At 40.0% G+C, this 16566-nt stretch overlaps 1 protein-coding gene across 1 annotated transcript in view; it reads right to left on the bottom strand.

Moving 5' to 3' along the window:
* Positions 1-16566, bottom strand: part of LOC117363105 (disintegrin and metalloproteinase domain-containing protein 9-like) — a 301668-nt gene that overhangs the window by 127980 nt on the left and 157122 nt on the right. The window contains exon 7 of the mRNA XM_033950405.1: positions 6442-6522. Within this exon, the coding sequence (XP_033806296.1) occupies positions 6442-6522 (81 nt within the window). The remainder of the gene's footprint in view (positions 1-6441; positions 6523-16566) is intronic.

Here is a 16566-nt window from a genome sequence, read left to right as displayed (position 1 = left end):
AGATAAACCCTCCAAACATAGCCAGGAAACCCTTTGCAAGTGAACAAAATGTTTATTTACATACATTCTTGAGCTTGATTCTGCAAAAGCCAAAAGTAAAGTTCTGTATTACAAACAAAATATACTTGTGTCTAACAGCTATCACACCCCCAAACACAGGGTTAGCAGAATTATCTCTAGTATGGCTCTGGAATAAAGTTCACACTTCAAGAATTTAGTGGATTACCTCAGCCTAGTAGTATGTGAAAACAGTTTATTACCTCCAACCAGAACACCCTTTTCCTACCTTCCTCTGGGCTCTCTCTTTTTTTCTCTCTGCTCTTCCTTTTATGTTTCCTGAGATTTGCTTCCTGGTCTCCTCCTCTTCTCTCCCCCCCCTTTATGAAGCATAATTCTTAAAGTAGCTCTGAATCTGAAGGGAAGTGTCCAGGATAGGGACTAAGCTGTTTGTCGGGTTGTCTGATACCCCATACGGTCCTCAATAATGACATACTTCATGAATAGTTGAACTGGACTGCTTTCGTGACTGTGATTCTTTGGTGTGTACGACTTTTCAGGATAGGGAGAGGCAGGGCTTTATACTCTCCCTCATATAAATTCTTAAGGGTGTGCTGAGTCTGTGGGGAAGTCTCCTTGAGACGGAGAAGCAGGTTTCTACAGTATATACTTCCTCATAGGCACTTATACAAAGAATCAATATGTAATGTAATGTAATTTATTTCTTATATACCGCTAAACTCCGATTAGGATTCTAAGCGGTTTACAGAAAATAGACAATAGGGTGCATTGAAATTTAAGTAATATAGGTTAAAAGAGAAATAAACATTAAAGGATACAATAAAAATAAGATAAATAAATAAAGAATAGGTACTTTGAAATTCCCTTACTGTCCCGAAGGCTCACAATCTAACTGAAGTACCTGGAAAAATAACAATTAGTTGAGTAATAAAAGTAAGAAATAGAAATGGAAGAAAAAATAAGAAAATAAACATTCTAACAAGACTACATTGATCTAAGGACTTTGAAAGGTAGAAAGAAGAGAGATAGGAATAGCTGCAGAAAGGGGGAACCGTTGAGCAATAGAATTTTGGAGAAATTTAAATGTTAAAAATAAAACAAAACAAGGGGCAAATCAATGAATAAAATTAACAATAAAACATAAATTGGAAAAAAAATGAAAATAAAAATCAGAACAATCAGATTAAAGTCCAGATTGAGATGACTTCACTGCTAGGCCGCCAAATTTCACCAGGTATCAATTACAATTTGACTGAAGCAGGTATAAAGCTGTTAATGTACTCTACATGTATATTCAAAAATTTAATAAAAGTAATAAGGGTATGTAGTCCTAGCCCCCCATTTGGCCACCCCATGGGCTCTGGCCACTTAATCATGTTCAACTTTCTTTAAATTAGTCCCCTCTTATCAAACTTCTATCTTATCTGTCTATATGTTCCACCTTTGCTTACCTTTGTTTTTAGCTAAGGTCCAAGGCATCCTAGCTTTCATTCCTTCAGACGAAAGTACTAAGAAAGAACACCTATTTCCCAGGAACAAAAAATAAAATTTTGTTACATAGTGTAATCTTTTATGGTTCCTGGGAAATAGGTGTTCTTTCTTAGTACTTTCGTCTGAAGGGATGAAAGCTAGGATGCCTTGGACCTCTAGGGGACCAGGGCCTGTTACCTGGCAAGGACTTGGGTTTACAAACCTACACACTAGCCATAAGGTCATCCAGACCTATACTAAACAGCAATTGCCCTCTGAAAGGCAGCCTCTCAGGGTCACCCTGGAAGATGAGTCACCAGACCACTTGGTGGATCCACAATGTTCTACACGCCGAAATGGAATACAGTGATAGCTTGCAGAACACCCTGAAGATATCGTACAAGGCATCTTTACGCAAAATCAGAAAGAGGAGATCCTGGATCATGATAGCGCCAAGATCATGGTGGAGCTTAGAAAGACAAGCTCTGGCCCACAAGGAAGAGGCTGCCATCGCCGCCTTTATCCCAGCAGCTGCAGAGTCAAAACACGCTTGAGAACAAAATCCACTCTACGGTCCTGAGCATCATTCAGCACCACCACCCCCTCACTGGGGAGAGAAGTGCACTTGGTGACTTGTGCCACTGAAAAACTTTCAGGGACGCAAAATGCTGACTAAAAGTATCCGCCATTGGATAGAGCCTGACACAGCTCCGATGCAACTGAAGGGACCCTCAGTCAACTGCCAGGTATCTGTGAGCATCTCGACAATGCTTGGATGATCAGGTAAGGTTACTTGCTATTCATAAGAGAGCATTCCGCAGCAGCTGACTATCCAACCTCCAGCTTAAACTCCTGGAGGGACCCAGAGATTAAATTGATCAGAGCTGAGGCTTTGAAAAAAAATCTCTGCACCGTGCGATCCTCACCCATATCCAGAGCCTTACATGGATCTAGATCCTGAGATCTGCGAGTGCTACAACATCCCCGCAGGGGTAGTACCAGCTGGCGTGAGCAAAGGAATGGTCTGGGCATCCTGGTTGTCCATGTCAGCAGGAGATAAAAACATCCTGGGATAACTTGGGGACACTGGACTTAAGACCTGTGTCTTGGGAAGGGGGACCCCCTTAGCCAGCGAGGATGCTGGAGAAAGTGCGGAAGTCACCTTTTTCTTTTGTTAAAAATGCCTGATAGAGCATATTAAAAAATTCCAGGGAAACCCATTGCTTGAGGCAGCAGCCACCTCCTGCAAACCTCTCTCAGAACTTCTGGAGGACTTATTTATTTATTTTATTTTAAATACTCAATATAAATATTCCACTTTTTAGATTAGAGAGCCCACTCTCAATGGAAGAAAAAGCCTCAGGTTTTCTTTAGGTAGGGGATAAATGCTCAAACCTCTTCCACCAACATCATCGGCAAAAAAATTTCCGAAGAGAATGTGCAAATTATCACATTCAACTCTTAGTGCAGGACTGAATTAGCTATTGCTTATAATTGTGAGGGAACAAGTGATGTTTGAATGAAAGCCAACGTTTCACGGTCAAAAACCGTTTCTTCAGGGCCTATTTACTTTCACTTTTCTCTAACACCTTTTGAGTTGCTGGGAAGAGCCTGAGGTGCCTCAGCCAAACTGGTTGTTTACAAAACAGCTGCAGAAGTGCATGCTATATAGAAGGGTACCACAGGCTTGCCTTTATTTAAAATAATTTTTTTTTTTTAAAGTACATTACATTACTGAAGGCTGCTTGTCAGCCTGTGAGATGGCCTATCTAGTAGGTTAGCAAAGGTCTCTTGGATATTATATTAAACACTAGTGTTTAAGCCCGTTACATTAACAGGTGCTAGAATATATGCATGTCTGTCTTTCTTTATTTATGTCTTTCTCCCTGCTCCTGTGTCTTTCTTCCTTTCTTTGTCTCTCTCCCTCCTGCTATTTTTCTCTCTCTCACCCTGGCACCCTTTGTCTGTCTGTCTTTCTTTCTTTCTGTCTGTCTCTCTGGTCCCCTGTCTGTCTTTATTTCTGTCTGTCTCTCTCCCTATCCTTCTTTGTCTGTCTGTATTTCTTTTTGTCTCTCTCCCCCCCCCACACTTTCCTTTGCAGAAGCAGCAGCGGTATTTCCCTTCCCCTCCAGGTCCCTGTGAAGTAGTAGCAGCATTTTCCCCCACCCCCATTCCCTTCTCTCCCCCCCCCCACTTTCCTTTGCAGAAGCAGCAGTGATATTTCCCTTCCCCTCTAGATCCCTGTGAAGTAGTAGCAGCATTTCCCCCCTATTCCCTTCTCTCCCCCCCATACTTTCCTTTGCAGAAGCAGCAGCGGTATTTCCCTTCCCCTCCAGGTCCCTGCTGAAGCAGTAGCAGCATTTTCCCCCACCCCCCATTCCCTTCTCCCCCCCTTTCCTTTGCAGAAGCAGCAGTGATATTTCCCTTCCCCTCCAGGTCCCTGTGAAGTAGTAGCAGCATTTTTCCCCACCCCCCCATTCCCTTCTCTCCCCCCCCCCCACTTTTCTTTGCAGAAGCAGCAGCGGTATTTCCCTTCCCCTCCAGGTCCCTGCTGAAGCAGTAGCAGCATTTTCCCCCACCCCCATTCCCTTCTCTCTCCCCCACTTTCCTTTACAGAAGCAGCAGTGATATTTCCCTTCCCCTCCAGATCCTGGTGAAGTAGTAGCAGCATTTTCCCCCATCCTCCCATTCCCTTCTCTCCCCCCACACTTTCCTTTGCAGAAGCAGCAGTGGTATTTCCCTTCCCCTCCAGGTCCCTGCTGAAGCAGTAGCAGCATTTTCCCCCACCCCCCATTCCCTTCTCTTACCGTGAGCTGTCCTGCTCCGTTCGGCCCCTCCCCCTTCCCTTCCCGCGGGCTGGCCTGCAAGTTTCAAAGTACCAGTGGCTCTTCTCACGATCCCCGTGGTGGCTGATCCTCCTGTAAAGAGCAGCCTGCGATGGTGTCCGGCTTTAGCAAACCTCGCAGGCCGCTCTCCAACTCGGTAGCACGTTCCCTCTGACGCGATCCCGTGTGTCAGAGGGAACGTGCTACCGAGGGTGGAGAGCGGCCTGTGAGGTTCGCTAAAGCCGGACACCATCGCAGGCTGCTCTTTAGAGGAGGATCAGCAGCAACAGCGGCGGCAACGGCTAGTTAGGGCGGGAGGTGTGTTCCCTGCTGAGGATGCGGCAGGGAGAGAGCTTGCCTGGCTTCCATGGGGAGTGAGGGCGGGAGGAGGGGAGTGGTCAAAATGTTCCCTGCCACCGGATTGGCTGCCATGGATCAGAAATCACAGCGGCAGGGATCACGAAATTTCAAGAGCGCATGCACGCTCTAGGGTTTTATTATTTAGGATTCTGACTCTGGAATGTTAATGCAGATAAGGTTCTGGGCAGGGGCTTTTACAGGTTAAGTATCTAGCCAGCTGGGATTGTTTATCAAGAAGAAATGTTAGCTACAGTAACAAAAGATGTCCGACCAATTGCATCTACCATTCCAGTAAGTGTCACACCTTCCTTATCAATTAAGGGCCATTATAGTAAAGTATGGCAGAGTAAGATGCTGGAAAATATGAACATAACAACAATAGATGCTATTTTTAGAACACATTTCGGACTTATAAATACAGATTAAAACCCCTTCTCTCTCTCTCTTGGCTCTCTCTGCCTTCTTTCTCTCCCTCTTCTCCCTATTTCACAACCAGACACATACACACTTTCCGGCAGGTACACCACACACACACAAGCATACAAGATTACAATAGCTCTGTATTCTCTGTTTCTACCTACTGGTTGACAAGCATAACCCATACGTGCTGGACTGGTCTGGTGAAGATGTTAATGTACATTAACTAATTAAAACATTTAAATAATTTTAAAAAATGTAAATAATCAGTATAGCTTGCCGGGCCTATGCTTCCAGAAAGATTTCCTAAGGCATCAGGCCGCCAAGTGCATATAAATTAATATCGGAGTATTTGAACAAAAAACCAAAAACTAGTCTGAGAGACATTTGGGGCATTGAGATTAAGCAAAAGATTTCTGCTATTCAATGGCTACGGATTTGGAATTGGAGGATGAGATGTACAGTGTCAGCATCTGAGACAAACACGGTTTTTTTTGTTACATAGAAGTTTCTGGACCTCTGTTAGATTACAAAAGTTAGATGTTCAAAATCTAATAGATGCTGGTACTGGCAGCTAGACATAGGGACACTGGATCATTTGTTGTTCTATTGTCCTTTGATACTCAACTTTTGGAAGTAAATATGGGTACAGATTAATACCATACTGGAGTCATCGATTCCACTGACATATGATGTTGTCATATGTGGAATGATATTGCATCTTAAACCCTCATTGGACAGATATAAATGTTGGCTTTTCCTTATTATGACCGGGATAGCCATGCAAATGGTTACTTGTAATTGGAAAATTTGGGATCGCCTTAGTTTTACTTTTTGGTGGGCGAATTTATGCTTATGTTATAAGTATGAGAAGATGAACACTGACATGCTGGGACATAATAAGATATTCAAATTAGTTTTGGGTCCATTGACGTCTTTTGTGACTTCGTTATAGTTCTCTTTTATCTATATTTTCCGTTGTTTTAGCACACACACATCCAAGGGAGGGTGGGGGGTATCTCTTTGGTTTTATTCCCTGTTTGAAAATATTTGATAGGGAGGGGGTTTTATTGTTTCTGTATTGTTACTGACAGATTATAAGTGCTTATTTATATATGTATGTATATTGTTTGTACTTGTTGTTAGTTTTAAAAACTTAATAAAGATTTAAGAAAAATAACATTAATAAACAGAGCTCTTAAACTGGCAAATTTTCTATAGCCATTTATAAATAAAATGCAGGCCAGGAAATATAATTAGTGGTTATAATCTATAAACTGTTAAGACACAACTAACACACTGATCAAAACATTATGCTGGAGATTTCCTGAAATTTCAGATGTTTACTTACCCCTTTCCCATTACATTGTGTTGTTACATTGCATTTATAGTTCAGAACTGATTCAGGCATACAACGTCTACCTATGCAAATCTTTAAAATATAAAAATTTAAAATAGAACAATGGTAAATAGATAGAAATAACAGGCAGAGAGATAACAATTAGCATATTATAAGTAAATGTTATTCAATTAAGTCATCTGCTTGTTTTATTTATTTTCAAAGATATCATAATGTTAAAGATTTGATCATTCAAACATATTCATCACTCTACATAGAAATAATTCTTCTATGTGACCCCACTGGAAAATGTCTTTGCAGTAAGAAGCAGAGGGCTGTACATTTTCCAGTGGATCACTGAGGTTTCAGTTTGTGGCTAGAGGGAGGTGCAGGAGGTCCCTTTGCGTAAGAGGAGGGGGTCATGTAAAAGGAAAGTGAAGAGATAATTCAGTATCTTTGATGATCCCTTCTACTCCTGCCAAAGTCCTGAATACTGACTCCTGTCATACCCAGGAGGGCAAGAAAAACTAAAGAAACAAAAAGAAAGGAGACTAAGGGGTTCATTTTCAAAAAAGATAAGATGTCCAAGAGACTGCATAAACTGGAACTTGGACGACTTAGTAGTCAAAACGTCCTGTTGGGCATTTTTGAAAGTGACAAGCAAAAAGCAAAAACCAAAAAAATGACCCCAAAATGTCCACAGAGAAGAAAATCCAGAAGAAACCAAAATAAACTCTGTGGAATGACAATGTTCCTAAATGGACTTTATTTGAAAATGTCAAAGTTCCAAAGGTACACTAATATCATCCACATTAGCTCAGCGGCCCCTTTTCGGCACTTATACCTGTTTTGACTTGGTCTAAGTCAAAACGTATAAGTGCCGACTAGGCAACCTGCCTAAAGTTTTGGTTATACCTGCTGCACACCTAGGTCTAGTTCGGTCCACCTCCCGCCCTATCTCTCCTACAACCTCAATAGCAGTGGTGCATGCACATGTACTGAGGCTGACTACAAACTAAATGAGCGTTGTGAGCAGCGTGGGCCATTCAGCACGGCTCTCTGCACTAAAAACTGCTAATGCGGTTTCGTAGAAAAGGGGGATAGTTAATTAAAACTGACATTTCCTTCCTTTTACAGTTTTAAAAGTATTTCTGTCTGTACTAGGCTCTAATGTTGTTTACATTCCTGACTGATTTATCAGTGCTTTTCAGTGAAACAGTGCTGAAGTCATCTGCTTTGTGTTTTTTTAAAAAAATTTTGTGGTTACCATTATATATTAATAAAATTATATTGTGTGCATATGAAAAATGGATGGAAGAAATAGCATTACAATTAGTACTATTATTATGGGGGGGAGGGTCAGAGGCGGACCCTGGGCGGGGGTACTCGGTTGATATTTATTAGACTTAGGGGTACTTGGCTTGAATAATTTGAGAAACACTGTTATAGATAACAGTATATCATTTGAACTGGATTCGAGCCTCCACTGGTAACCACTGTAATCCAGTAAGCAGAGGAGTCACTATTATTTTTTTTTGGGGGGGGAAGGGGAGTAGGGTAGAAAAAAAATCAGGTGAATAACTATATTGTGCACTGTTTGTAGCTTTCTTAACAAACATTTCTGACTGTTCAGGTAGACTATATTATAATAGCCCAATAGGGACAATAAAAGACATTGAACTGCTAATTTGAAAATTGGACGTTCCAAACAGCTACTTATTTTACAGCTTCTTATTTTTCTTAGCATCTGAAAAACCCTCCTAACAAGTACATTCACCTGCTTATTCACTGTTAGGCTACAGAATCATAAGGAAACACCTTTCCTTTCAAGGAAAAAATCTCAGTTGAGAAGCTTCATAAAACACATAGAGCTCCTTTTACGAAGGTGCACTAGCGTTTTTAGCACATGCTGAAGATTAGCACGCGCTAACCCTGAATACTAACACAAGCTCTATGGAGACGTTAGCATTTAGCACGCACGTCAATGTAGTGCGCGCTAAAAACGCTAGCACACCTTCGTAAAAGGAGCCCATGAGTATTTTGTAAAGAAAAAACAGAAGAACAAACTCCACAAAATATCAAAAACAGTGGATAAACTTGTGGTGCTAAAATTCTTTATTTCAAATTAAGCTCAACATAAATTTGTTTTCGGCCACTTGGCCTGCATCAGGAGTCTATATCAGTGGTTCCCAAACCTGTCCTGGGGGACCCCCAGCCAGTCAGGTTTTCAAGATATCCCTAATGAATATGCATGAGAGAGATTTGCATATAATGGAAGTGACAGGTATGCAAATCTCTCTCATGCATATTCATTAGGGATATCTTGAAAACCTGACTGGCTGGGGGTCTCCCAGGACAGGTTTGGGAGCCATTGGTCTATATAAAAGCAAAAACACAATTATATGTAAACATGAAAACACATTCATATTTAGAACAAACATTCTAAAATTGTAAAATGCACTTGCAAATTATATAATGTTACAAAAATTATAGAACCAACAGATGGTACTTCATAAATGAACAAAATAAAAGTAATAGTAAATATATACACTTGTAAGATGAGAAATTATGATTATACAGTAAATTAATATACAAAAGACAAATACAAATAATAGTAAATACTTAATAATAAATAAGATGGGTGATATGAATACATTTATGAGACTATATTTATCCATGAAAACATGTGTGACATATCTATAAACAAGAACCCCTATGAATAGTAAATAAAACTGAACTATCAGTATGTTCCACTTGTTTAAAAATTTCAATAACAAATATTTGGAATCAGAAAAATCATCTATAGCTCAAGGGGACAAACCAGACCATAAGATTTCATAATGAAATCAACAATTCAACATATCTTAGTAGTGAGTGTATGAATCTTAGTGAATACATAGCTAGTTAAATCACTTGCAATAGTAACAATTTATATGAGCTTAAATGACACTAACACTAATCTGTACAATGCAGATACATAGACCAAAAAAGAAGAGAAGAAATGGGAGAAAAAAAGATGAAGAAAAAGTGGGGGAAGGGAAAAGGAAAGGGGAAGAAATAAAAATGGAAAAAGTAAAAGAAGAATAAGGAAAAAAGAGGGAAGGAAGGGGAGAATGGAGGGGGAAGTGGAGGGACGAAAGGGGAGGAAAATAGGAAATAAAAAGAAAAGTCAGAGAAGGGGTGTAAAAGGAGAAAAGGAAGGAGAACAGGACCAAAAACATCCATCTGTACTTAAAATCAATAAATCTGACAAATTCAAATTGTGCATAATTGCACAAGAATTCACAGGAACAATTAACTGCGTCGGGTCCTACATTCCTTGCGTAACAGAGAAACAGAAAACATTATAATGTGTAAAAATCTCATCAACAAGAAGATCAATTTTTAGAAAAGAGGGTGATCTAAAACTGCTTCATTCTGACTACTAAATGGAATATTATGAGACATAAATTGTATGACTGAGTGTTCAATAACAACCAGCGTATCTCATTGTATAAAACTAAAGAAAACTTCATCTGTAAATATGACTGTACGTAGTCAAATATATGAATGAACATTACAAGAATTGCAATGAAAGCCTCTACTTAAGCATCATTTATAGCAGTATTTCTCAACTCGATCCTGGAGTACCCCCTTGTCAGTCAGGTTTTCAGGATATCCACATTGAATATGCATAAACTTGATTTGTATACATTACCCCCATGATATGTAAATATATTTCATGCATCAGATTCCAGAACAATTTTAAGGTCCTTACTCATTTGATGAAGAAATCTGGTGAAAGACACCGGTTCAGATGAAGATTCTCTCTGAGGAGAAGAAGAATGAGAACCTGCCTGTGGAGAACCTTCTGGTACTGAGTAAAATGGGGAAGCCACAGGATCATACTGAAAATGAATATCTTGTCACACCTGTGCCCTCCAAAAGCAGCCAGGTAGTGACACGATGCTTACTTCTGGCGTGTTCCCCCTGGAACTAGGGGAGCCTTTCAGGTTGGTTATTCCCAGGAAACAGCCTAGAATGGCTCTTTTACTGGACTTTCACAGAACACCATCAAGTCGGAATGACCGTAAGAAAACATACATTTTATTTTGACAAAAAAACCCTCAAAATCATAGATCATAACAGGTTTCAGTGCAAACATGGAAAATAAATTTAATTGTAAAGATTCCTCAAAATCAACTTTATACCCTGATGCCAGCTCTGGACTTTAGCAGATAAGTTATATACAGTCCTCTTTACCAGAGTCTGACGTTAGGCATGTTTTACAAAAAGAAAAACATCTATTTTACTCAAATGCTTCACTGTCTTACAACAGCTCCAATAAGCAGCTCTCTGTTCCTGAGCTGCAGGACAGCATTTATGGCATTGCTTAATAAGCCAGTAATACAGGATGGCTGGCACAGTAAGTCATGAGAGAGATACAGAATAATTTATAATACTGTAAAGCAGGTTCTTGAGCAAGGCATATAGACAGCTTTAAAACAGGTAGGCAGTAGGCAGCAAACAGTGGTTCTGAGGTAATTAACAGAGAAAACATAGCAGTTCTAAACTCAGAGATTTTCACTATGTTTCTGAGGCACCCTGCAATCAGCCAGCTGCTATGGTAACAGCTAGCAGCTAGTGTTCTCACACGGAGTTCTGTTAACCATGAATCAGAGAAATAAACAGACTGAGATTTCAGCCCAATGTTGGGTTTAATTTAGTCACTGTTTGGCACAGTGCAGGATACTGTCCTTTGGCTTGAAACACAGAGGAAAAAAAGGTAGCAAATTCTACAGTCCAAAATCCTTCCTCTGGCAGCACACACAATCTGCCTATCAGAAAAACAAACAGCCCAGGAAACATCCAAAAAACCTCAGGTTTGTTTCAAGCTACTTCCATTTGCTCTGGCCATATCTCAGCTGTAGCATTATCTTCCGCTATCATTGCCTCACCCGGCTCTGAAGACAAGAATCCTGAAAGTAGGTTTTCTTCAGCCTACTCCTCTCTCATTTCCCAATCAGGGCTAGGAAGCTGAACTGCCCGGTCTGGGGTAAGCTCAGTCCCGTTCTGAGCTTCCTGTCTCTCCTCCCGTCCTGTTCCCTGCTCTCTGCTGAGCCTCGCTTTAAGCTGAGGGGAAAAAACCACACTTCCTTGGCTTCGGTGGGGGGAAGGGTTTTCCTTCCTCAGTCTGGGATGTTTCTCTGAGGGGAAACTGTCTTCCTGCTTTCTGCCTTATAGGACCTTGGCAGAAGTAGGGCAGAGATTTCTTATTTTGCTTTGGTACTGCCTCAGGTAAGGCAAACCTTTCCTGTTCTGTCTCAGTCTCATCCTCACTATTCATAGGGTAGTCAGCTAAATTACTGTCCTGGGCTCTGACCTTGTCTGCCCTTCTGCACCGAAGTTTATATGACTTTCTATACTTCTCTGTGATAAACCTTGGGATTGCTGTAGGTTTGTCACAATCTGAGTTCTCAGGCAAAGAAGAACAGTGACCCCTGGAATGTTGTGGTATGGAAGGAACAGGGGATGCAGAACGTTTCATTTTGACAGAGCATGTTGGTGAAGAATGTTCTGATTTATTAACATGCTTCCCAGATCGAGGAGTCGGAGATGAGAAATTAGACTCATGTCTCGATTGTTGAGGGCACTATGAGGAATGATGCCTCGATGAGCATTGAAAAGAGGAGGACACTGGCCTCGAAGATTGATTCTTGGGAGAGGATGACCTCAGCCCCGACGATCGAACCCTAGATGAAGATCTGTGTCTCGATGTTCGCTGCTTAGGTGAAGGAGATCCTAGCACCCCAGCTTTGGAACAAGCTACCAATTTATCCATGTGCTGAAACCTCTTTAGAAAAATTTAAAAGCACACTAAAAAGCCACCTATACAAAGATGCATATGAGTCATAGATTGGATAACTTTTTTATCAACAATCTTAGGATCAAACACTTAAATTTAACCAGATCTGTATATAGGTCACAATTTCTCATATTCACTTTTAGACCTAGTTTTATTTAAAATATTTTTAATTACCCTCCTGATGTTGTTTCTCCTTAAATGTTTTTCTATTTTCTTAAACAATTGTAATTTACCCCCTCTTTCCTCATGTATCACTATTTAATTATGTATATCGACTGTATGTTTACTGGCATAAATTATTTTATTTTGTCCCCCCAAATTATTATTGTTATATGCATTGAAAATATTTGATATTGCGTTTACATCAAAATTTTAATAAACTTGAAACTTGAAGAACGATGCTTTGAGGATTGCAAATCTTGCCTCGATACTCGATGTCGAGGCAATTTCGATGTCTGCTCCGAAGGAGGTGTAGAATTTCCCATTGAAGATCAATGCTTAAGCACTGGTGACTTGGATTGATGATGCAAAGCTTGATTTGAGGAGGAGGAACAACTTCGAGACAGCCTTAAAGATTTGACACCTTCCAATGAAGCAGAGTGATGTTCAGACTGGTCTGCAGACAGAGGTGTCGATGTGGAAGTAAATTTGGCTATCATGTTATCAAACTACCTACAAAAGATATCCTCGAGCATATCTTTCAACCCAGGCACTGATACTGATGATGTAAGCGGTGTGCTCTGGCAAGGGTGAAATCGATGATGATGTACCTCGGGATTTGGAGGCAAGCCACCTAAGTGGTCTCTGATGTCCAGCATGACTGGACTCGCTGCCTGAATGGCCTGAGACTCCAACTGGGAAGCTGGTGGCTTCTTAACTAGCTGATCCTGAGTCAATGACATCGATGTAGACATTGATACATCAGGTGACGAGGATGACTTCAATGACGATGTCTTCGATAGTACAGCCTTCCCCGAGGACGATGACTTGGTTGAGACAGGCTTCATCGATGTCAAAGTCAAGGCCAATGTTGATGATTTATAAGGAGTATGATCCATGCTCCCGAAGATTTTTTCCTGTTGAACTTGACAGTTCTTCAGAGACCATTTCTTTAGTGTGGCGCAGCGCACACAAGACCCGGGACAGTTGTCTATGCCTAGACACTGTATACACCAGTTGTGCAGGTCAGTTATTGAAATTGTGCACTGATACTGGCTACACTTTTTGAATCTGGTTACCGGATGGGACGTGGAGGGAAAAATGGCCTCAGCCAAATTGAAGCCCGAAGGCTGAGGCCGTGGAGTAGGCCCCGCCGTCAAACATGGAAACAAAAAGAAAGAAATATAATTAAATTTTATTTATTTTTTTTATTTTATAGAAAAGAATGACGCAAAGCACACACTCGACAAAAAAAAGATGAGCTGCGGCTGGAAGGCACTAGTTTAAATGCAGGGAGCCTCAAAGTAGGGACTTTTCAGCTCCGCGGAAAAACTAGAACTGAGGAGACACGTGCTCTGCGTTGGGCGGGAAAGCACTCGTGCATGCGCGGTATGGCAGTCACAAACTTTCTGAAGTTCAAGCAAGATTGCTTGTGAAGCTGTCCGCGTTGGAGCTACGTAGATGACGTCACCCATATGTGAGAATATGCTGCCTGCTTGTCCTGGGATAACATGTATATCAACATTGCATAGACCTGTTCTGCATCTGACAAACCCTTGAATAAAATGTACGGTTCACCGAGATTTCTTTCAGTTTATCCGCGTCACCCTTGATAATCATTTCTGGTTTAGGTAGACATCTTACATCTTCTTCTGTAAAGACCGAAGCAAAAAATTCATTCAGTGTCTTCACTATGGCCGTATCCTCCCCGAGTGCCCCTTTTGCTCTTTGATGATCCAATAGTCCCCATAGATTCCCTCAAAAGTTTTCTGCTTCTGGTGTAAGTGAAAAAAAAGTTGTTACTATGAGTTTTTGCCTCTTTGGAAAATTTCTCTTCATATTCTTTTTTAGCTTTCTTTATCAATGTTTTATATCCACCTTCCTAGTGCTTATATTGATTCTTATTTTCTTCAATTGAATCCTTTTTTCATTCTTTAAGCAATCACCTCGATGTTCATCCAGGCATTCTTCATCCCTGAGATATGACATTGATCATTATGACTCTGATCTCTCTGTACACTCCTCAGATCATAGAGACCAACTAATGGGGACTCTTATAGTATAACCAATAAACAAGTACTACTGGAAGTATAGCATAAATACACTGGATACAAAAATTACTTCCTGATAGTTTTGCAACAAATTTAGCCGTGCCTCAGAGCCCGTATCATCCAGCACAAAATTATTGATAATTTGTGGCAAGTCAACGGCTTAGGTCTCAATCATTGGCATCAGGCTATATAAGTTATTAATTATTTTTGATATTTTCTAACTTTTTTTGGATTTTTTGTCTTTTTATCAAAATATTCATGTAGACATTAAGAGATAGTGCAAAACTTCAAAGCACTTATCTATACATATAAACATTAAGAGATAGTGCAAAACTTCAAAAGCACTTATCTTTTTTGTGGAGCACTGTGAATCCCAACGGGGCCACCGTTTCACCCACCGTGGCTTCGTCAGGGGATCAAATGACAGTGCCTAAAACATAATAAATTAGTTAGCTTTAAACTGTTATAACATCCTATCAAATGCAAAAAATTTTTTGAAGCAAACTCAATTGAGCAACTTACGGAACACTTTTAACTTGGCTCCTCGCATTTGTACTGCTTACTGCAAATGGCGGCGACCCGTGGGAACGCCGAGAATTTAAACTTATTTTAATGACCTGTCGGAACTCACGTGATTTACGTGGACCACACACAAAACGTGCTGAATATACACCTTTGAAGGGAACCAGGTGATACAACGTTAAACAACAAAAAAAATTTTTTGTCTTCAGCCAAAAAAGGCCGAATCAAAAGATGTAAATGGAAAATAGTGTTGAGCAAATAGCGAAATGATGTTCTAGATCATGACCAAAAAACAATAAATCAATAATAGCTTGACCACTCTATTTTGTCATTTAACCCATTAGGGTGCACAGTTTGTAGAGTAAAAATCCAGAATGTTTCACGTCTTTTCAAAATCAGGTTTCTATCACCTCCTCTGCTGTTTTTCTTAATAACCTCAATGACAAGACCTTTTAGTTGATTGAAAGTATGTTTAAATTCTAGGCAGTGTTGTACCATCGGTTCTTTTATTTGACTTCTTTTTATATTAGATTTATGTTCAGCCAGACGGGTTTTGAATGGTCTGGTGGTCATTCCAACATATAACTTTTTACAGGGGCAAATTATGATGTACACTGCATGATCAGTTGTGCATGTACTAAAATGATTGATTTTATAAGTAATAGAGCTATTGGGGTTAATAAAGGACTTAGTTTGAATAGAAGTATTACAAAAACTACAATGACCACATTTGAAGTGGCCAATGCAGGGTGAACAAGTGACTTTATCTTGTTCCTGGTTAGAGCTGAAAAATTATTTTAGATTTTTTCCCCTTGCAAAAGCAAACCGTAATTGTGAATTTTCAAATTCAGGTAATGCTTGAATAATGGGCCAATGTTTTCTGATGTTCTTTTTTAACTTTGTGCTAGAGATGGAATGTTTAAGGACACATGTTGAAACCACTTCAGTGGATGAGTCAGAATTGACTTTTATTTTGGATTCGTCTAATAATAAATCTCTATTATTAAACTTAGCTCTTTTATATGCATTTTTTATGACATGAAGTGGATACCCTCTGGTCTGAAGTTTTTTACTGAGAGATTTGGCTTGGATTTTAAATTCATTTAACTGTGAACAGTTCCTTCTTAATCGAAGCATCTGAGAAAAAGGCAGACTATTTTTTAAAAGTCTTGGATGACAGCTGCCATATTCCAAAAAAGTATTTCTTGCAGTCGGTTTCTCATAGGTACGTGTTTGGAATTGTTGTTGATAGACTGAAATTTCAATGTCCAGATAATGTATGCGCACAGTGGAAAAGGCATAAGTAAATTGAATATGTGCGCTACATGTGTTTAGCCAAATCACAAACATTTGTAGTTGCTGTTCAGATCCTCTCCACAACATAAATACATCATCAATGTAACGCCACCACGAGATGATCAGGTGTTCAAAAGGTGAAGATTCTATCCATATGTTTTCAAATGTGATCATAAAAAGGTTGGCGACAGAAGGGGCAAATGTGGCACCCATCGCCACACCTTGTATTTGTTTATAGAGTGTGCCATTAAACGTGAAATAATT

Source organism: Geotrypetes seraphini, chromosome 6, assembly GCF_902459505.1.
Source record: "Geotrypetes seraphini chromosome 6, aGeoSer1.1, whole genome shotgun sequence".
Taxonomy (NCBI): domain Eukaryota; kingdom Metazoa; phylum Chordata; class Amphibia; order Gymnophiona; family Dermophiidae; genus Geotrypetes; species Geotrypetes seraphini.
This window is presented reverse-complemented; position numbering and strand designations above follow the sequence as displayed.